The following is a 22,042-nucleotide window of genomic DNA, read 5'->3' as shown; positions in this document are numbered from 1 at the left end:
CGCCGCGGCCCCGCTCCTACCGCGCTCCGCACCGCGCCCCGCACCGCGCCCCGCACCGCGCCCCGCACCGCGCTCCGCACCGCGCCCCGCACCGCGCCCCGCACCGCGCTCAGCCGCCGCCGCCGCGGAGCCGCCGCCGCGGGGCGCAGCAGGTACCGTGCCGGGGGAGCCGCCGCCGCTGGGGCCGGGCTGCGCCGTCTGGGCCGGGCGCGGAGCTGGGGTCCCCCGCTCGGACTGGGGCGATGGGAGCGGGGCCGCGGGCGGGCCTGGCCCCGGCGGCTCCTGAGGGGTGGCCGGCGGTGCGGAGCGGAGGGACCGTCGGGGTTCTGGCGGCGGCCGCCGCCGTCCTGGTGGAGGGGGGCTGCGCTCGGGGCACCCTGCGGTGTCCCAGCCCCTGGCCCTCGGGGCGGCGGGCAGGGCGAGATGCGCTCCCTCCGTTCCCACCGAGCGGCTGGACAATAGCGGGAAATGCCCGAGTTACCCTCCCTCACACCTATCATTCCCAATATTAAATGGCTGTAGAGTTTATGTGGGAAGGGATATAAAATTTTGGCCCCACTTGTCATGGAGCCGAGGTAGGAAAAGCTCCCAGGGATTCACCATGGGGAAAAGCATCCTGGCAAATTCCCACAGGGACAGTTTCTCAGGTGGGAAATAGCATTTATTTTGTATGGATATCTGGTTTCTAGGTGGAACAAAGTCTCGAGGGTTTTACCAAGAGTAGCACATACAACTGAGTCTGTTATGTACGATTTTCTGTTAGATAATATGATTTAATTCTCTGTGTACTTGGCCATCCCACTGTCGCATCCTCAACCCACTCTGTAAAAGCTCCCAGGGAAGTAGGTCAGTATCTCTAGATGATGTTTCTATTAGACACTGGTGTGTTTCTGCACTGCTGGCTGACTAGAAGGCAGCATTGTGACCCTTCCGTTTATGCACATTCTGAATGAGCCGAGCTTCAATTATTCATTCTGATGCTATTGCAACCTTCTGCAGTTTCTCTTCTCCAGGGACACGATGTGTAACAAGAGTTTGAAACACACCAGTGAGGCTGCAATCCTATCTTGGCATATGGCAGCTGTTTCCTTGTCTAGCCATTTTTAAGGGTTAATTTGTAGCGCTAGGAGGAATGTCAAGGAAGAATGAGGATTCCCAATAGAGCAGCATTACCCTGTGCATTCCTTCTGTTTCCCTCTAAAAAGCTATAATTCAAAGTACTGAATGGTTTGTGGACTAGGGTCTACAGATGAGTTTTGTATTTTGTCTCTGAAAGGAGCAATGCCTTCAGAGGGCATTTGGTTACCATAATGGAGAACCTATGGCTTTGATATAGGATTGGTTTAAATCTGACAGTTTGTTGGTGTTATAGACATTTGCTCTTTTGTAGGTGAAAAAACAGATGCAGGAATAAAATACATTGGAACCAGAGATTTGGGCCCAAAATTCAGAACCCTGTTTGTTGTTATTTATGTTTTAGTTGTGTTGTTATTTATATTTTACTTGTGTAGTCACCTATCCATTGTGCTGTGCTCTCTATTCATAAACTGTGAACTATTCATATTTTCCAAATACAGAAGGCTGGGTGGGCCCACAATGGCAGCAGCTATACTTGTGAAAAACAGAATTACTATCCTGTGACTTGTATTCATGTAGTGCATGATAGCTTTTATAGTCTCCATTTTAATAAAAGGTATATTTTGGAAGAGCAGGAAGGCTGCCTGTTCATCACCAACTCTTGGAAGACTTACTGTTGTATAAAATAACCTATAACCTTTTGTGTAAAGTAACCTAGATGAACACAGACACACAGAGAAAAATGATATATCAAAGGTGTAAAGAGACAAGATGGTTTGAACCTTCTGTGCAGAGCACCCTGTAATACAAAGACCAAAAGAAAAAGAGGCCAGTGCTAGCAGAAAATGGACAGGCAGTGAGCCTCTGAGTGATCACTGTCATTGTGCCAGAATTTCACCTATTCTTAGGGTTAGTTATAGGCAGAAAGCATTGAAATGAACTGATACTATTAGTGACAGTAGATTTCCAAAGAGGTGAGTACCTCTAAGAATATAGTCTTTTCAGCTGAAAAATGTCTTCCTCCAAGAGATACTCATCTCTGTATTGACTTTTAGGCAAAAGAATAGAGGAAAAAAATAGGGTTTGAAATTGCTATTGTCTTACAGATGATGATGTCTAGGGCTTTGTTATCAGCATCTGAGGTCAGACGTTAGGATTTGGTGGGTTTTACTCCTGAACTCTTCCATGCAGCTACCTTTTTAAATCACCAAAATATGAAGCATGTATTCTACTCCAAGGCACACAGTTAAGGAAAATGATGTTTCACTGAATTGCAGTTTACTGACTAATCTATAGGGGTGAGGTTCTTTGTACTGTCTTGGAAGACACATTAAGGCTCAGCAATTTGATAGTTCATCTTACAGTGTTTGAAATACTGGCTCTGATCTCTGAGATGTAAGCCTCTTACTTCTCATTTGGCACTCAGAAATTTAGTAGAGATCCCCTTGGCCATCCAGTCCAAGTGGAAGTAAAGTCAGGACTTCGTTTTTCCTTTGAGTTTTTCTGTACCTTTTCCTTTGACCCTCTCCTAGATAAGGACATTTGTGTGATGTTCAAATGAGGTAAGCCAGTATTACACAACTGCTGTGCTGCTGGTGTTCTGTGAATACCAAATCTACCCCTGGGTTCTTGTCCCTATAAAGCTTCTCTCTAGTTGTAAAGCTTCTCTTTAGTTTCCTCCAGACAGGTTAGAGAACAAAGGAGGAATTCCTGCTGCATCTAATCAAAGGTCTGAGGTCTCCAGCAGAGGTAACACTGCCAGAATCAGATGATCACAGAGCAAGCAGTAAGTGACTACTCCAGGGGCTAATAATTGATTACTAGGGCCCCACTGGGAAACAGGTAAAATTTATAAAGCCTTATTTCTCCCTCTTTACCCTCCAGCTGGTTAATTTGCACCATGCATGTTTTCTGCTGTGCCAGGGCTTCTGCCACAGTTCCAGGAAAACTGTCCATATTGGGTTAAGGAATTTGGGGTCACTGTGGTAATAACTACTGGAATAAGAGTCAGGGCTAGACAAGAGAGTTAAGCCTCTGCTGTTAGCAGGAATACCAGATCATCTTTATTCCAATGTACACAAAGGCTTACTGTCTGCAATGTGCCTGCTTGTGACTGTCATAGCTGGTGTTTTAGCTCTGAGGAAAAGATCCTGTAGTCATTGGTCAAGAGCAGATGCAAAGGAATGTTTAGTCCATTGAATCAACCAGCTGCCTTGGTGCTGCCCTTGAAGTATATGCTGCTGTTGTAACTACAGTTACAATGTAATAAATTAGAATGTAATAAATTAATTAGATTGTAATAAATTAGGACATTTCTGTCACACCCCTAAATCTATGAAGAGAAATGGTCACATCTTTCCCAATTGTTTTGTCAGCATTCCAGCGGGTTCTAACAGAATTGGTTTCTGTTCAGTTTACATATTAAAGGCTATTTGTAGAAAAAGAATGGGAGATTTCATTTGGGTTTGGGGTTTTTTTAATGTAAAAGTTGACATTCGTGACTATGGTTAGCACATTAATGCAAATATTTGTTTTGGTGAAGCATGGGGCATAGCAGGTGCAGGAGGCTATAAACGGGGTAAACATGATTATCTGAATAGGCAGATCTTCTTTAAATAATATCAGAAGATTCAAAGCTCATAATATGTATGCTTTTAGTATGTGCCAGTCCTTCAGAGAGGCCACAAGCTGCTTAACACTGACACAGTAGCTGCATTGGGGTGACCTGGATCTACTTCTTCAGTGTTTTCCTAGAGGTCCTGGATGGTAATATAAGGAGTGGGTATAGCACATTTTCCAGGGACATAAAACTGTGATATTTGAAAGATGCAGGAGGAAAATACTAGAATTCAAAATTTTTCCAATAAATTGGAATACTTTCTCTAGGAAAAGAGCTGAATTAAATTCAGTAGGGATAAATACAAGGTTCTACAATAAGGCAGAAATTGCCAACCAAATAAGCACAAGACAGAAGTAAATTACTAGGTTGCAACTCCACAGAAAAGAGTATGTTATGATAGATCACAAGCTGAATATGAGTCAATGTCATGCTGTTGCAAATAAAGGCAAACATCTTGCTAGAATATGTAAAAGACATGGAAGTCTGGAAGACATGAAGCAATCCGTTTGCTCTGAGGCCAAATCCTCAGTTTGGGGGCTGTGCAAAGTTTTGGTTTTTACACTTTGAGACAGGTGCAATTCAAACAGAGGGAGTCCAGAGGAGGGCAGCAGGACTCATCGCAGGTCAGAAAAATGTGACCTGCAAGATGATTTGAAATAACTGTAATTTTTAGACCAGAAATTTGACAGGGGAATATAACAGCCTTCAGATAAAAAATAGATGAGGGGATGATCTTTTCTTCAGGCTCATGGTGGATGGAGAAGAAAGCAAGAAGCAGAAGAAAGTAAGATTATTTTAAACCACAAGAATAATTTTCTAGCACCTAGGATAATAAAAACAGTTGCATATTTGATATAGGGAGGTTCTAAAGACATCTTAAGAACAGGTTAGACAATCATCTGTGAAGAATCAAATAAGGCTAGTGATCCTGCAATGGGAAAGCACCTTCGACTGTTCAGTGTCTTAAGTTCTCCTCTAGACCATTCTTCTATCATTTTATTAAGATTATCATTTCATGTTTCTGATCATCATTTCTGATGTTCGTCTGATATCCAGGGGTAGCACAGCACCAAGACCACAGACCAGCTCTTTCTGAAAAGAGCCTGAAAGAAGAGTAAGAGCTTTCTAGAAGACAGTTAGAAGAGGTCTCTCTTTCTGGGAGAAAGGGGAAGGAATGGGACATTCTGATTTCCCAGGAGCAGATGCTTGATTGAGTTTATGAATGCTGAAACAATGCTATGGAAGAAGAAAAAGTAATCAAGATTAGGAATTAGTAGAATTATCTAAACTGAAAATACAAACTCTTCTAGTATTTTGTTCTTTGAATGAAAGGCTGTAGTCCAAAAATGGTTTTTAGATGTAAAATGAAATGAAATAATGTAATTCAGAATAGGAATAAAATAAATCATAGTCCTATGATTTATATTTTTAGGCATTTATCCAGGGAGAGAAAATCTAGGTCCTGTAGTACTCACGGTTTAACATATATTTTTTAATATAAATGGAACAGACAGTCCCCTGTGCATGGTGAAAAATCCTGGATCTCTGTGAGGAGACAGGTAGAAAGAAAAAAGAGAGCAATGATGAACACTTTGGGATGCTGAAGTGGTGGGCTGTACATAAGATCATGAATAGAACAAATTCTGAGTCCAACCAAACAATTTTTTAATCCTCTAAAGGGAGAGGGTTTTTTCTCTCTCCTCAGGCTTTAGACCTTTTCACTCAAACAAAAAGAAAAGCTCTTGTACTGGGAGCAGTGGAAGTGTTTTTATAGCAAGCAGGCAATAGGGATTTTTTTCTGTGAAAACAGGTACTCTCTAGGACTGAAAGAGAATCCGCTGGAAAGAATCTGTGTTGAATGAACAAGTAAAGGAGAAAATAAAGAGTTAGACTGCACTTTTTAGTAGTCTGTTTTCATGGAGCTGTTGTTCAATGAACATATTAGAATAATAATCTCTCATAATTTAAACAGTCTTATGCTGGAATTGTCCATAAATTGATGGAAATCCTGATTTTTTTATTTACTCTGGGACACATGAGCACAAACCGTGACACTGTATAAGCTGTGATGGACTTTTCCCCTGCCCCCATCTTCCATTACTGCTAACACCTTGGGAAAAATAATTATATGCTTAGAAAGCCAGCCACTTGATGACCCAGATATTTCAAAGCAAATTCACATCCCTTCCACCCAAGGACTGAGCAGTGCTTGACATCAGCTTATACTGCTTTGGCTGAGTTTATTTCATAATTCCTCTTCCCATCCTTGCTTTTACTGTCTTTACTTCTCAGATGAGTGTGTGAAACAGTCTTTATTTGAGAGACAGAAAGAGTATCCAAAAGAAGGCTTACTGTGATCCAGTGCTAAAGGAAATTTAGCTTTGGAACAAGGTGGTTCTGGAAGGAGATAAAGCAAATATAGCTAATGTAAAAAAAAAAAAAAATCATATTTTTACTATTAGGAGCAGACAACAAGGTGAAAGGGTTGTTCTTCAGAAAACTTGTGAGGAAATCTGAGACACGCTGTGCAGAAAAATACTGAACATGCTGGAGAGGGTTCTGCAGATGGTAAATGTTTCTCCTGGTGGAAAATGTTGATAATTATCTTGAAAAGGAGGGATGTTAGACAGAAGTAGCTACAAGGAAGGTAGGGGAATGAAAGAATTTGAATAGAGGATGCACTGTCTTAAATATGAACTCAATATGAATGTTTGGGTTTAGGTTGCATGACTGAAATTTCTCAATGTGGCTGTAAGGAAATTGTGTAGGCTGTTGCAAATGGCCCTTCCTTCAGTATGAGCTGAGTATTTAATGCAAAGTAATGATATCCAAGCCTGCTTTAAATGAAGCATCTGCATAGCTGGGTTCAGGGCAGCCATATCCTTCATATTATTTATATTAGGTCCAACTAGAGTCTAAAAGTCAAGTAAAACCTGCCAATGCATTGCTGCAGTTGTTTTTTCAGTATTTTAACAAAATTATTTTCCTATTAGCAAAATCATAGGCAACAGCTTCAAGCTGTCAAAGGCAATTTTGCCTGGAAGGAACCTGGCTGGTCACAGAGATGAGCTGGGAATCTGTGAGCACTTGACAGGACTGAGAGCTTCCTCCCTGTGCATGAGGAGCTGATGAGTGAAGAGCAGTGTCCAGCAGTGCCTTCTGTTGGCAATGCCAAGTCCTTTTACCAGCAGCTCCCCAGTACAGACAGTTTGCAGAAATAGTCACACAGGCATTTCTGCTGCCATGATGAGGGACTGATGTTTTTTAAATACTGGAAGCAATATAAAGCTAGAAAGCAGATATTGGAAAAATCTTGTAAAGATATGTGTGTATTGAGGGCATTGCTCAGGAATGCTTCTCTCTGTCCCTCCATCCAAGGCTGTAGATTCTGTCTTGTAGGCGGCAGCACCTCTGTGTCAGATTGTCACAGAAAAATCCAGGTTCAAAAACTTGTGAAGTGAAAACTTGACTTATGCAGGGTGTTGGGGAGGAACTTCACAGTTCCCTGTTGAAAAAGATGACAAGCTGATTAATTCAATGAACCAAAATATACTAAATGTTTTAAAAGTGGAATCAGTGATTTTATGAAGATATCAAATATCAATTCACAGTCTTGGGTTTTTTCATTTGCAAAAGCTATAGCCTTCTGTGAAATAATTGCTAGTGAAATGGCTAAAAAATTGAAAGAGCTCAGGTTCCAACTGTCTATAGATTTTCCTCAGAGAGGTCTGTTCACAAGGGATTTGGCAGGTAAGAGTGAAAGTGGGGAATTACACTTTGCTGGTTGGCTAGTTGTGAAGTGTCAGTATTAATAAGGATGACAATTTACGAATCCTGCTGATTTACTTTGCTGGTTTTAATTGTGTATTTGTAGACATAAAAGAAAGATTGCTAGTGGGCCAAGTATTGGATAAACCTGATTCATTAAAAGCACTTGATATTGAAGGTCACTGTATGTATTGAAGAATTTCAGTGTTCATCAAGAACTTCTGTTCCATACCAGGGGAAGTCCCTATCTCAAGGGGTCTCAACTGTCTGGTGACAAAAATGGGAGTAGTCCCAGGCATTCTTTCAATTATTGTTTCTTATATGTCTACCAATTCACTGGGTACAAAAGCAACAGGATTATCATGGATAATAATTTTTTATTGTGAGGAAAGAAAAAAAAAATCTTTCTTTTAATGGAAGAAATTCTTTCTTGTAAGGGTGATGAAGAACTGGAACAGATTTCCCAGAGAGATTATGAATGTCCATCCTTGGAAGTGCTCAAGGCCAGGTTGGATAGGACTCTGAGCAACCTGGTCTAGTGGAAGGAGTCCCTGCTTATGGCAGAGGGCTGGAACTAGGCGATTTTTACGCTCTCTTGCAACCCTAATCATTCTATGATTCTATGATCCAGTTAAACAGCTGGAGAACAGGACCAGAAAAAAGACTTATTAGCATATGTGGATTTTGACTGACACCCCTTTTTCACCACAGAGAGTCTTCATTCAGGTCTGCATCCTGATCCAGTAGGAGGACGGGCAGAAATGAAAGTGCCAGAGCAGAGATGAAAGATAAATGGATCTTAATGCCTTTTATCACCTTCTTCCCTAAACTAGAGCTCAGTGAATTTCCAAATTGAGATGTTGCCGCATGTTGACAGTGTAGAGCAGCACTGCAGCGCAATTTAGTGTTCTCTGGGTTTCTTTACAGTAATGAAACAGCAGGGCATGAAAAGAAATGAATGTGGATTTTTGGCTGAGTGTGATGGCAGATGTTAAAAGACAGCATGTTTTCCTGACTTACCTGTCAAGACACGCTAAAAAACTCACAAAGAAAGCAGCATTCCTGTAGGAAAGTGCCCCAGTACATTGAGAGATTTTTCAGATAGATTTGCAAAGCCTACTGTCAGAAAACAGTAGTCAGTATAAAACATAGCATTAGAAGTTGATTTATCAAGTGAAGTAAAACTAATTTCATTTTTTCTGACAGTTTTCTGTTAACTGCAGATTGTTAGGGTGGAGACCAGATTTACCCACCTTGAGAAAATTTTTGGACTGCTAAATCAGACAGTGAGTTCAGACATAACGATGAAACAAAAATGTTTTTCGTTGTCATGGCATGTAATCCTAACTGGCACTCAGCTATCCATTAATTCCCATGGGCGACCACTGTTGGACTCCACAGGTTTATCCTAACTTGAGACTTGATGATTAACCAGCAAGAACCAGCATATTCCCTTTAGCTTTTACTCACTTGGGTGATGTGACAGGTCTTAGAGAAATGTCTGGAGGACAGCATTCCAGTGAGTGGGGGAAGGGTTTGAAAACAACTTCTGCAGGTGCAGAGTTCCAGGAAAAAATTATGATTATTTGCCCACTGAAGTGAGAAAGAGAGAGAAGGTATGTCTATGCAGCTGTAAAAGAAAACAGAAAAGAAAAATCTCAAACTTGTTCTTTGATTAGGATCTTACACTGCAATTAAATTAAAATCATATATTGACAAAGTGCAGGAGCACAAATTCACAGAAGGAAAATTGAGGACATAAAACCATTACAGAGAGGACAATGGACAAGCCTTGAGAGCACACCACAGGTTCCAGTATCTCTTGTAATATCATCACAATTTCCAGGACAACAGTCTTCAACAGGAAGGTGTAACACGAAAGTTGTAATTCCTCTAATGCCAATTGCTTTCCTATTTGCTACATTTTTGTGGGGCTCAGGTTCCACAGGTTTCTATTAGTTCCTGGACAAATAAACCTACTGTTAACAGTTGTTTTCATTTTTAGTGAGGAGATGAGAGAAGAGCATGAAAGAATCACTGCAAGATTTTGCCCAACTGATGGTGCCATAGCGTGCTGCTTGATGACTGGAAATGTGAATGAAAGTGGAAGGCAACAGGGAACAGAAAGGAAAGCCTGTACAGCCTGTGTTTAACTGGAATATTTACTCTCATCTTGATGACCTCTAGTTTAATGTCTCTAAGTATTTGTTACAACTAAGCATTTAAAGAAAATTGACAAATATAGCATTAATTCTGAGAAGAGCCCAGGAAACTCCTCTTCTGGTGAGCGTGATTGGAGGATGAAAATATTCATTCAGCTGCACTGAAGCAAACTCTTGCTTAGGTCCATAGAGGAAAGTGTGGTTCAAAACAAGTCAAATATCTGCCTATACTGTAGGTGTATTTACCTATACTAAACACCTACCGATGTTCTCTGAACTGTTGTTGGACTTTGATTTGTTAGCAGAGGGAGTGGAGATTTTCCTGAGAGCTAAACCTTACTTCACTGGAAGGAAGTAGTGTCTACAAACTGCTAGAAAAAGCTATGATGTGTAACAATAAAACAGAAAGAATAAAGGGGCTGGAATTCGAGTTGATTCCAGAGTACTGATTCCAGTGTCATTCTGCCTACCTAGTGTTTCCACTCTGTCACTCACAGCTCAGTTTACCCAACTGACTTTAAAGCAGAGATTTATTTCTTTTTAATGTCCCTAAGGATTTGAACTATCCTGCCACTTCAGGAAAGCCTTAATAAGCTTGTGATCAGTGGGGTTGTCCAAACAGTTTCTCTTTCTGTATGAGCCCTTTAAAGTCCTCAGGCTTCTTACGTTATTGGGAAAAATTATTTATCTTTCTCATGCAAAAACTCTCACTAAAAGAGAAAATTACAGCTGTAGTCTGGGATGCTGAACCCATCTGCATTTTCCGTAGGTTCCCAGTTTTTGTCTCCAACCTAGAAAAATATTTTGTAAACACTTCAAAGTTTTCTTCCTCATTGCCTCTTAAGTGTCTCTCATTTGTACAGTCATTGACTTCCTCTTCACCTTCTCCTTTAGCACTGCTGTGGTACTAACTTGGTCATTCCAGTTCTGTCAGGTGATGAAATAAAACCATTTTATTTCATAGAATCATGTAATGGTTTGGTTTGGAAGGGACCTTAGAGATCATTTAGTTCCACACCCCTGCCATGGGCAGGGATACCTTGCACTAGACCAGGTTGCTCCAAGCCCCATCCCACCTGGCCTTGAACACTTCCAGGGATGAGGCGTCCACAACTCTCTGGGCAACCTGTTCCAGTGCTTCACCACCCTCACAGGAAAGATCTTTTTCTAAATATCTAATCTAAGCCTATCCTCTTTTAGTTTAAAGCCATTCTCCCTTGTCCTGTCACTACATGCCCTTTTGTCAAGTCTGTCTTCTGCTTTCTCATAGCCCTTTAGGTACTGGAAGGCTTCAATAAGGTCACCCTGAGGCCTTCTCTAAACTGAGCAAATCCAACTCTCTCAGCCAATCTTCATTGAAGAGGTGCTTCAGCCCTCTGGTTATCTTTGTAGCCCTCCTCTGGACTCATGCAAATACACCTTTAATATCCACAGCCATCATATTAATTTTAAATATCTTAATCCAGGTGATAAGTTTAAAATAAAAACCCTGTAAATAAGTCTTGTTCATTTTTAAAGACTTTTGCATTAGAATAGCCTGAATTGCACTGCTTGTAGTCAGCATTCTTTCTCATTAAGTATCTGTCATCCCAGTAGGTCTGTTGCTGGCACAGTCTCTGGCAGTGTCTTTTTGCTTCATATGGTTTTACCTTCACAGGCAAAAACACCCAGGACTTTGGTGGGAAAGTCCTCCTGCTACACGGCTTCTATCCCAGCCACCTGGAGCAAGGAAATTGCCCTCTACTCCATCCTCTGAGTCTGCCTTTGGGGCCTTCCTCTCTCACTCTCCTAACTTTATGGTATTCGCTGCCAAAGTGTCAAATACTTTCTATCAAAATATCTCCTGGTATTCCAAGCCAGACTCTTTGTTAATCCTTTATGCCAGTGTGATCTCCCTTCTGGTGTAGCAGTATGATTCCTGCTTGGAGAGATGAAATGCTCCAATAGGGCCTCATTCCATAGTCTCAGCATCTCTTGTGAACACCAAGAAAAAGAAATGCACACATAAACCAGGTCTAAAAAGGTTAAAAAATGCTTGGGGCCAAGAAAAGAGATGGTTTAACTTTGGCATTACTGTAACTGTAGTGGGATCCATGTGAAAATTCCAACTGTTGAAATGGTCTCAGTGTTTTATGTCTAAAGGTAGCAATGTTAAATAAACACTGCACAGCAGCAGACTTGGTTTTCTCAAGATGTGGTTTCCTGTCTCCTCTGGCCTCTGCTTTCACAGAAGCTGTTTGTTTGAACTCCTTCCCATCAATGGCTAGGTTTTTTCACTGTTTATTGCTGGTGTAATTTTGATGATTGCTTATCAACAGCTGGTTTAACTGCATATGCCAAACAACTTTACAGTATTCAACATGTTTAATGAACTACAGTTTAAACTCAAATGTTCTAGCAGTGTTTTCTGTTTTTTCACTTCTGGCCAGAGTATGTTTCTTTGCTTTGAAGTTTTAGTCCTGTTTTCTTGAGCAGTGTGTACATGGTGGAGAGTTGGACTTGTGTAATGTGTTCATTTAGAAAAGGATGTAAAAAATTATTAAATCTTAAAGCATTAGTTTGCTGGAATAACTCCTTGCTCCCACCTAGGATTTATTCAGCCATCTTCTCTACTAAAACACCATTTTGTCTAAATTAATGTATTCTAAAATGTAATGGTAGCCAAAAAGGCAGATGCAGTGTGTCACCCTGGCACTTCAAATGTGTATGAAAATTTTCTTAAATTATGTTAAAGAAGAAAAATATTAATGTCAGAACAATCATGTTTTTATTTTGGTCAGTGAATTTACATCATTTCACGTAACATCACTTTAGCTTAACCAGAGTTGTTAGGACTTCAGTTGAAGTTGAAGTTTCATCATATTCTGAAATGCAAGATAACAGTAGTGGCTTCTGCCAAAAAAGTCTCTCCATTTCCATTTCCTGAGTATGGCTGGAGTTGAGGCACTTGAAAATAATTTTTGCCTCTTCACATATTTTTGAGTATGCCGAAGCTGGTTTATTATGTTAAAGGGCTCTCCTTTGACTCTGGGAAACATTCAAAATTGAGCACTTTCTATATTAATGCCATACATGTCTGTCATTCAAGATGTGACATATAGTTTCCAAAAGGCATCCTGAATGCTTCAGACAATGTTTTACCTCCTAGGATTGTGTCAGACTTAAAAAAAACCAACACATTCATCAAAAGCAGAGAAAGGCCAGAGCCATAAGTGAATCACTGATTTTGTTACTCACATACTCTTATACAGATTTTGCTTTTGAGGATGTGCAACAATTATTTTCTCTTTGATGTTGGAAGAACTGATGCATTTGCATCATTATCTGATGTTCTTAATCTGTATTGGATGAGTGGAACAGACAGTATGTGGTATCTTGGGAAAAAAAAATCTGGTTAACTATAGTCCAAGAAGGATGTTCATTATACAGGCTTTCACTGATTCAAATAATTGAAACATTTGCAGCTGTCCTTAAATATTAGGGTGAGAGCTAGGGAGAACAGGTCTTTGCTCTTGCAGCTTACAGGATTTAAAAACCTTTTAGTAACAGCTGATCCAATTGTACTGCTTCAATTTTGTTTCATATCTCACTCTTCAGTGATATTCCTGGCAAAACTCCCACTGAAATTAAAGGACTCTTGCATAAGGTAGGACTAGGGAATCTGGATAATTAATATTTTGGAATAAAAAGAAAACCCTTGTGGGTTTCACAAGAAGGTCTGTCCTGCAAGTGTAGAAATGGGGTGACCTTTCTATTGTTGAATGTCCTTTCGTAAATCCATGTGTCTCAATAGAAGAGTAAAACTAATTGTCTTTTCACTGGTGGATTGATTCTGTTCCAGGACAGAAAAACCACCTCCAGCAAACTCAAAGCTATTAAAATTTCCTGGGTCATGGAAATGGTGAATTCTGACTTTCATTTCAAGAAAGTTTTGCAGCTCTTGTTCTACTATGTGAGTCAGTACCACTTTAGCCTCTTCTGAATTTCAGGTCACTAATTAAATGCCAGTGTCTTTGAGAATTGTTTAGCCACATCATGTGTTTTGTACCTCCTATTCCAAAATTAGTTTCTTGACTTCTCTGTGGGCTGCTGTCCCTGCTGGTACTGCCTGAAGTAAAAGCAGTAGCCTTCCTAGGTTATCCCTTGGGTATGCTTAGCTTCATTCTATGCTTCTGTGGAGTTGGGACAATAAGGAATGGCAGGGTAAGGGCCAAAGGGCCCTAATTAATGTGTGAATGTAATGAGAATAACACAGCTGCCACATGCTGAAGACCCATTTTCCATCTCTAGCCTGGATCTTCCACCTCACTCTTCAGTTTTAAAACTTCGATCAGCTCAAGGCTGATGCCACAGTGTCCATGGCCACCTTCATTTCCCCGGTGCTATCTCTTCCCTGCCAGAAGGAAATATACCAGTAAAAGAGATTTGGGCACCAGAAACAATTTTTGAGGGAGGAACAGGGCATTTTGGCAGCTTTATCTTTCAGAACTACTATGGCAATACTCAAGTCCAAAAGCTGTCATGAGCCTCTGTTTATAGAACCCCTTTAGCTGGGTGTGTCTTCCTAATGATTGGCAATTTATTCTTAGACTGGTTTAGTTTGAGAGGCAGTTATTAGATACTTTCCACATTATTTTTAAAATAATCTAAATAGTGCTGAAAGTGGTGAGTGGGAGCTGTCAAGGAAACAACTTGCTAATGGAAGTGCAGCATAATTAACTGCCTTATTTAAATGACTTGCTTTTGGAAAGAGCTGATAAATAAGGGACAGCACCAGCAGAGGGTCTTTGCAACTGTATTGAGTGATCCAACAAGTGACCTTATTACAGAGAAATTATCATTCAAACAGAAACAAGGATAGTGGTCATTTGGAGGCCCATAAGGTCAGATTCACTACACACATTATTAAATTTGGTCTGTTTTTTGTCTTTCTGTGCTTTTTGGCCAGCAGTGATGTGCTTCCAGTATCCCCCCCGGCTCCTGGATATGCTGAACAAGGTCTGAAGAACAGACAGCATTTCAGAAAAGCAGGCTTGTTGCTAAAAGTGCAAATGCCAAATCTTTTCCTGTCACTTGCTGTCTCAAGAGCATGCAGCCATGTCACAGTCATCCTGGTTCTCCATGCAGCCACACCATGGTGATCGCTGGAATAACAATAAATGAGTATGAACCAGGAACATCAGCCATTATAAGTTTGCCTTTAGGGCTTGGTTTTCTGAGCTGGAAGCTGGAATGAGCCTGCCATGCTAGATGTATCACTGCAAAAATAATACTGCTGAACCAGCAACTGGCTCACGAGTGTGACAGTTTGGGATTTAGTTCTTGGTGGGATATTAGGGTCTACTAGAATTGTTTAAATGGCAGCAGTAGCCAAGTGCTGTACAGACACGGGAAGATAAGACAGTCATTGCCCTGAGGAATGCACAAAGTAAGGAAAAATAAAGACAGCATGGAAGCAGATGTGTGACACTTGGGTATGGATTAATTGTTTCAATGAATATGCTGCAATTTGATGGGTGGAAAATAATTTGTCTGTTAGACCTGCTGTTAGCTGGTTAATTCCATGTAAGTGCCATGGCTAGAGTTATTAGGGAGTGAATTTTAAATGCAAGAAGTAGTAGCTATGAGATTCAGTTACAGAAGCTTGAATCATGACTTAGGGAGTCTCTAGTCCAAGTTCCTGCTGAAAGCAGGGCCAACAGTGAGTGCAGACTGGGTTGCTCACAGCTTAATCCAGTCTTGTTTGTAAACTTCCAAGGATGGAGATCTCTCAGTCTCTTTGGGCGAACTGTTACATTCTTAGTTGTCTCATCATGGAATTATTTTGCTTACATCTGGTCTGAGTCTTCCCCTTTGGATTTAATGACCATTGTCTGTTATTCTTCCACCATGCTCATCAGTGCAGTACCTTGCACTGTCAGGAGCCACTAAAGGCACTGGAAGGTTGCTACTAGATTCCCCCCAAAGTTTTCTCTTTTCCAAGCTAAACAAGCCCAGTTCACTCAGCCTCTCCTTGTCGGGCAAGGACCTCAGCCGTCTTGGCTGCCCTCTTCTGGAGTCACTCAAGTGCCAGCTAAAGAGCGATAATCACAGTCTCTGGTTCCTGGCTGTGTTCTGTTCTGCACCCCAGAGGGCTGTAAGCCTTCAGCACCTGCAGGGCACAGTGTTATCTCAGGTACAAACTTCTGTTCTCCTCGATCCCTAGATCCTTTACAGTTCCTTTTCAGACAGATTTCCAACCAGTCAGTCACCAGTCTGTACCAATGTCGGTCTCATATTCAGTCAAAGAGAGAAATAGAAAGTTTCTAACCAGGCAGGAGCCTGGGAATCTGTTAGAAAAGAATGTAAGTAAGAGTTTTATATCCTTGTTGTTCATATTGTTTATAGTTAAGTTCTATCACTGTGCATGGTGCACTCTGCACCAATGGTGTAGGTTGTTTGCACTTCAGGACCAATGGAATTGGTCCTCACGAAGCTCTGTAAAGAGCAGCGCATTTGAATAAACCAGAGTTCTACTCTCACAACCTTCTGAGACAGAGTCTCCTCATTCCCGTCCTGCCTCAACAGCAACATACCAACACACAGGTTAGTCCATCCAGGTACAGTATTTTGCATTTTTTGTCACTGAATTTCTTCTCAGTCCATTCCACCAGACTATCTGGGTTCCTCCGAATAACAGTTGTGCCTCCAAGTATATTGGTTAACCATCTGTTTTGGTGTCATCTGCAGTCTTGATCAGTGAGCATTCTTTCTGCTATCAGGGCATTGATAAATAATATTGAAGAGGACATCTGGAACTAAACATTAAACACTAGATCTCAAGCCTGATAATCCAGTCAGTTTTTCACTTTTCTAGCAGTCCACTTATCTAACATCACAATTTGGTTAGAGCAATGCTCTGGGAGACTGAAACGAAAGCCTTGCTAAAATGCAGATGACATCCACTGATCTCTTCCTACAAGATGGGAATCAGTTTGATTAGTCTATGCTCAATTAAATAACATGTGCTAAATTACACGTCCTTTGACTAAAAATGTGTTCTAAGAAGAAATTCCATGAGTTTCTCAGGGGCCAGAGTGAGGGGCTAACTGGTCAACTACCCTGTAGTTTTGCAGGTAGTGTCACTTGTCCTTTCTGAAGATAGGTGCCACATTTTCCTATCTCCAATCACCAAAGTCCTCCTCTGATCTCCATCACCTTTCAAAGCTGACAGAGAGTGGCCTCAAAATGACATCACTCAGCTCTCTCAGCAACCTTCAGTGCAGCCCATGGGGGCCTGGAGAAGCAGGCTAGGTCAGGAAATACTGATATGTTGCAGGCAGAATGGGAGCTTCAGATAAAGTTTATTAGAGAAGCCCTCCCTTCACAAACAGAAGCCACAAGGTACAGAAAGGACTCCCTTACTTTCTAAATTCTTTCTGAGAGAGCAGCCAAGGTACAGCTGGATACAGTCTTAGCCCCAGCATTAGTCAATGGCTTATATCTAAAGAGTTACACAGGTGTAATTGAGCTTTTATATTACTTCATCCTGCAAAATTAAGGATGGCAAACCAAATATATTTATATAAATAAAATTATTTATTTTAATTTGTTACAATAATGATTAGGGGGAAAAAACCTTAATCAGAATAATTTACTACACAGTATGGATCACTATCACTACTGATTTAGTGCACTATTTTTGAAGCAATTATATTCAAGCAATTATATTCAAGGTAGCAGAATAATTGTTAAGCAGAGATTGATGTTACTCACCCACACCAACAACTGGGAAAATCTCTGTCTTTCAGCCTCAAGGAATAACCTTGAGGAGTGTCCCCACTGAAGGGAAGAATCTTCACACACCTTAGGGAGGTATGCTAGAAATCTTTGCTCTGCAAAAGTGATGCTGGTCTTTATAGTATAAAGTGATTGACTTTATTATGCATTCAAAATAAGAATTTTTTACATTATGTGTTCTCAGGCTTAATCAGCAAAATATGCTTTCTGCTGGAAAATGTGTTGGCAGCTTTTTAGTTCCTTCTTTTCAACTTCCAAATCAGGACCTGCACATCCTTGCTACTTCCAGCCTTGGTCAGGGAGCCTCAGTCTTGCATGTCCTTGTGGTGTGGGTGAGAGTTTTGTCAAGCTGGTCTCAGCATTCTTCAGCACTAAGAACAGCAGTGTTATCCTTGCTCAGTGTAATCACTGATCAGCAGCCCGTCCTTGCTCCACTGAACAGCAAACTCTCCTTGCTCAGCCCTTCACTGACAAACTTACAAGCCTGCTTAGGCTGAGAGCCCTGCTAAGGATGTCTATGAGAGAAGTGATGTAAGGTAAAATTGGGATGGATATTTCTTCTAGTCTTTGCTAGTGTGCCATTTTCATGTAATTGAGAGTTTAATTTATTCTTGGGTTCTTATGTATTAGAGCTGCACCTCAGATTTCAGTTTTATTTTCAAGTGTGAAAGAGCAGGGGTCGAGCTGAATTCCTGCTGGTGAGTGATTCTCGATACAAGAATAAGTATCACACCTTGCCAAAGCAGGATCCCATTGCCACCTCACAGACTATGTGCATTCTGTCTGCTTTACTTCTAATACTAAGCCATCTCAAATTATTCAAATATTTACCCCTTTATCCTTTTTAATGCAGGATTGGTCTTCAACCCTCCCCCTTCAATGAGTTGCATGTTTTGCTTCTGTTCTGCTGGTCTGTGAATTCATTGTTTGCAGGCTGGCAAGGCACCAGTTTGGGGGTGACAGATGGAGCAGACTGCAAACCAGGCAGTTACCTCCTAGCCTAAATGATATTTTAATAAGCACAGAGAGGTGACAGAGAGAGAAGCTTCTCACTGGAATGACTGGCAGTTTTGTTTCCAGCCTGAAAGCGCCAATAGATAATTTTTGGCCTCAGTCCAAAAAAAAAATTTGCAGAAAATCCTATTAGCTCCTAACTTTTTTAGGGGTCAAAGAAGTTTTTATGTCTGGTTTGTTATCCATTTAGGGAGTTGTTTCCTTTATGCCATTTTTGGTTCATCAGTTTCTCTCAGGAATTGTACACTTTAGGAAACTTTCCTTTTACTTACCATTTTGGTTTCCTTCTTATTTTTTATTATTTCAGCAATTTTCTCCATTGTCTTCCTTCCCTAGACATTCCTTCTTCATATTTCTTTATACTTTTCACAGATTCATGTTGGAATAATGGGATCTAACAACTTATTTGGCTTCCAGCTTCCACATCCTGTGAAACAACTACTGCACTGTGAGGCAATGGCATCTGCATGGGAATCTCTAGAGCATATGTCCTCTTCTCCCTGCCCTTCAGCTGCATCTCAGTTGTATAATACAGGGTTTGTGTAGGGCTTTGTTTCATCCTTGGTCTTATAAATAAAAAAAGCACAACAAAAGGGAGCTCTGGCAAATCCCCAGCAGGCTCTGAGATCCCTCTGCAGTGTGAGCAACATGGTGTTTTGCAGACAAGCTGTAGGATAGTTAGGCTTTCAAAGAAGATGCTTTTTCTTTCCATGAGTACAGGTTAAAAAAAGGACCAGCTCTCACTAGGAAAATATAAAAGTGGAGCTGGGAACTGAACTATGGTGTGGTCCCATACACTGATCAGAGAACACACTGGAAATTTTTCAATATTTGGACATAGCTCTTCATGTTTATTTAACAATATTCAGTCTGGATTTCAGCTCATGTGTGAGCTGTAAATTAATGCTATTCCTGCTAAAATATGCTTCTTTTTTCTTCCAGATAAAATGATGACACTGAATGTTCAGATCATCTTCGGCCTCTTTTGCTGCATGATTTTTCTTCCTACAGATGGCTTCCCAGCAGACACCAGTACTGAATTTCGCTCTGCTTTCTCTGTGGCCAGAACCAGCAGTATGGAAGGGAGCTCTGAGATGGTGATCACCTTTGACAAAGTGTACGTGAATATTGGCAATGATTTTGACCCCAAGACTGGATTGTTCCGCTGCCGGATCCCAGGAGCCTACTACTTCTCCTTCACCGTTGGGAAATACCCAAAGAAAAACTTGTCTGTCATGCTGATGAGAAACAAGAATGAGGTGCAGGTAATTGTGTATGACGAACATCACCGCAAGGAGCGCAAGGTGGCCAGCCAGAGTGCCATGCTGCAGCTTGACTACGGGGACACAGTGTGGCTGCGTTTACATGGAGATCCCAAGTACGCTCTTTACAGCAATGTGGGGCCCTATACAACTTTCAATGGCTACCTGATCTATCCAGACACTTCTGCCTTCTTCCAGAATGCTCTTGACTCTCAAGAGCTGGGGCCACACCCTCACACAATTCAGCAACTTCCCAGAGAGCAGAATGAAGCTTCACAGAGACACGTGTTGCCTGACCAACCAAAGAGGGTGCAGGACCCTCGCTCTGCATTTTCTGTTGCCCGCTCACAGAGTCTCCTGGGGACAGATGAGAAGCAAACCCAGCATGAGCCAATCACATTTGATACAGAGTTTGTGAATATTGGAAAAGATTTCAATTCCTCCACTGGCATCTTCACATGCCGTATACCTGGTGCATACTATTTCTCCTTCACCATTGGCAAAATGCCCTTTAAGACTATGTCAGTGAAACTGATGAAGAACCACAACGAGGTGCAGGCCATGATCTATGATGACAACCACTCCAAGAGGCGGGAGATGCAGAGCCAGAGCATCATGCTGCCTCTGCAATATGGGGACACTGTTTGGCTCTACAGCCATCAGCATGATGGCTATGGTGCCTACAGCAACCATGGCAAGTACATCACCTTCACAGGCTTCCTCATCTATTCAGAGGCTCAGCCAAAGTGGCTTCCAGGTGCCAGCTCACCTCAAGGGTCAAACAATTAAATGCAGATGTGAAAGGAGCATAAGAAGAGCCAAGGTGCCATGAACTTGAGTATAGCTTCTCTGAATATCATCTTCTGCTTTGAGCATGCTGTCATGTGTCCAGTGCTTTCCTTACGCTGCACACTTGTGCCCTGTCAGCAGGGCCACTGCTGTGTGTGCCATTCGTCCCTAGAGAGGCCTTTGGGGTTGTAGCTGTGTGTCCCGTGTTGGTGTTTGAGTTAACATAAAAGCATGAGGTAGTTTTGGGGCAGGGGTGGGGCACTGTAGTGAGATGCTGAGGACCAGAGAACTACTGCAGTCATGATACTGCAGATCTCCAGCATCCAGAGAGAAAAGGGTGTGGTGACTTTCCTTATTTATCCAGGGAGGGAATAAGTGTAATGAAAAGGAATGTAATAAAAATACAAAAGATGAGAATGTTCTCAGTTTGGAATTTATGCTACTTTGTGAGACTTGTGTGCTTGTCATTGGCTGAGGTATCAACTCAGGTGAGAGAGAAGCATGGTAATTGTGTGAGCTGAGGATGTGTTACTGAGCCAGTCTGTCTGTGTACACTCTTTAATCACTTGTGTGTGTGAAGGGATGGTACCTCTTATGATTTTATTGCAAGTTTCACAGTGGTTTGTGCTTTTCTTTATCTGATGTAGATGAAGTCAAGAAGGTGTGGTTGAGAATCTCAACTTTCATTTAATGTAAAGAATACATTTAGAAGCAAACAAAAGAGCAGGCATCTTATAGTGAAAGATAAGGGCTCAAATCTGTGAATGGAACATGCTCTGAAAGCCCAGAAGCAAGGTAAGTAAGAAGAATAAGAAATCTGTCTTTAAATCTCTAAAGATTAGGATCAGGAGCAGGCCTCATAACACCAAGTGTGAGTAGTACCACCCCAGCAGTGGTTCTGCTGACCCCAGGGGCGTTACCTTCCCCAGAAATGAGCCCCTTGAACACAAGGGTGTTGCTGGCCCACCACGTGCTGCACTGATAGCCTCCTGCAGGCGGGGTCAGAGGAACCGTGGGTGATGTGTCCAGCATCCATTTCCAGTGGTTTTGTACGTACGGAGTTCCACCGAGAGTTTGCCCTGTGGAGAGGCTGCTGTGGCTGCAGTGGGCACTGTTGTGTTCCTACAGTCTGACAAACAGGGGTGGGCAGCCAGCGGGATCCGCTGAGGAGGTAGTGGGAGGACAGGAGACTTCATTGTAGCACCACTGCTGCTGTTTCAGTTGAGCTAAACCCCAGGTTGTATCCCAAAAATACATAAACTGCAAACGTGCACCATCCTAAGCATGTACACAGCTTCATGGCATCACTTCAGTGTACTTTATAATCCGTTCAACAGGCAGCAATGCTCTAAAACTGCTCCTAACAAAATCCCGAGTTCAAAGCAGTGTGTTGGCATCTGAGTCACAAGCCAACCCACTCCGCGTTTTTCCATATATTTGTATGGCTCAGGCTGTATTTTCTCCAGCAATACAGTATTTTTATGCACCACTGCCATCTCAGCTCAGCCTTTTGATGATACTCTGCTCAAACTCACTGCCTCTGTCACTCCATACATGTCCTAGGCATTAAA

General features: G+C 41.6%; 1 protein-coding gene and 1 long non-coding RNA gene across 2 annotated transcripts in view; one reads left to right on the top strand and one right to left on the bottom strand.

Annotated features, from left to right (window-relative positions):
• The window catches only part of LOC110472047 (uncharacterized), an 80,569-nt gene extending 80,327 nt beyond the window's left edge, over positions 1–242 (bottom strand). The window contains exon 1 of the long non-coding RNA XR_002465686.3: positions 157–242. This is a non-coding gene — a long non-coding RNA (uncharacterized LOC110472047). The remainder of the gene's footprint in view (positions 1–156) is intronic.
• Positions 71–20,888, top strand: C1QTNF4 (C1q and TNF related 4). Its single transcript, XM_021533260.3, has 2 exons — positions 71–152; positions 19,363–20,888. The coding sequence occupies exon 2, from the start codon at positions 19,368–19,370 to the stop codon at positions 20,469–20,471; it is 1,104 nt and encodes a 367-aa protein (XP_021388935.1). The 5' UTR covers positions 71–152; positions 19,363–19,367; the 3' UTR covers positions 20,472–20,888.
• The last annotated feature ends 1,154 nt before the right edge of the window (positions 20,889–22,042 follow it).

The sequence above is a fragment of the Lonchura striata genome, chromosome 6 (assembly GCF_046129695.1).
Source record: "Lonchura striata isolate bLonStr1 chromosome 6, bLonStr1.mat, whole genome shotgun sequence".
Lineage (NCBI taxonomy): Eukaryota > Metazoa > Chordata > Aves > Passeriformes > Estrildidae > Lonchura > Lonchura striata.
Note: the sequence above shows the minus strand (reverse complement) of the source record. Positions and strands in the feature narration are given on the sequence as shown.

Coding starts and splice junctions, on each gene's coding strand:
- C1QTNF4 (XM_021533260.3), top strand. CDS start 19,368: ATGATGACACTGAATGTTCAGATCATCTTCGGCCTCTTTTGCTGCATG.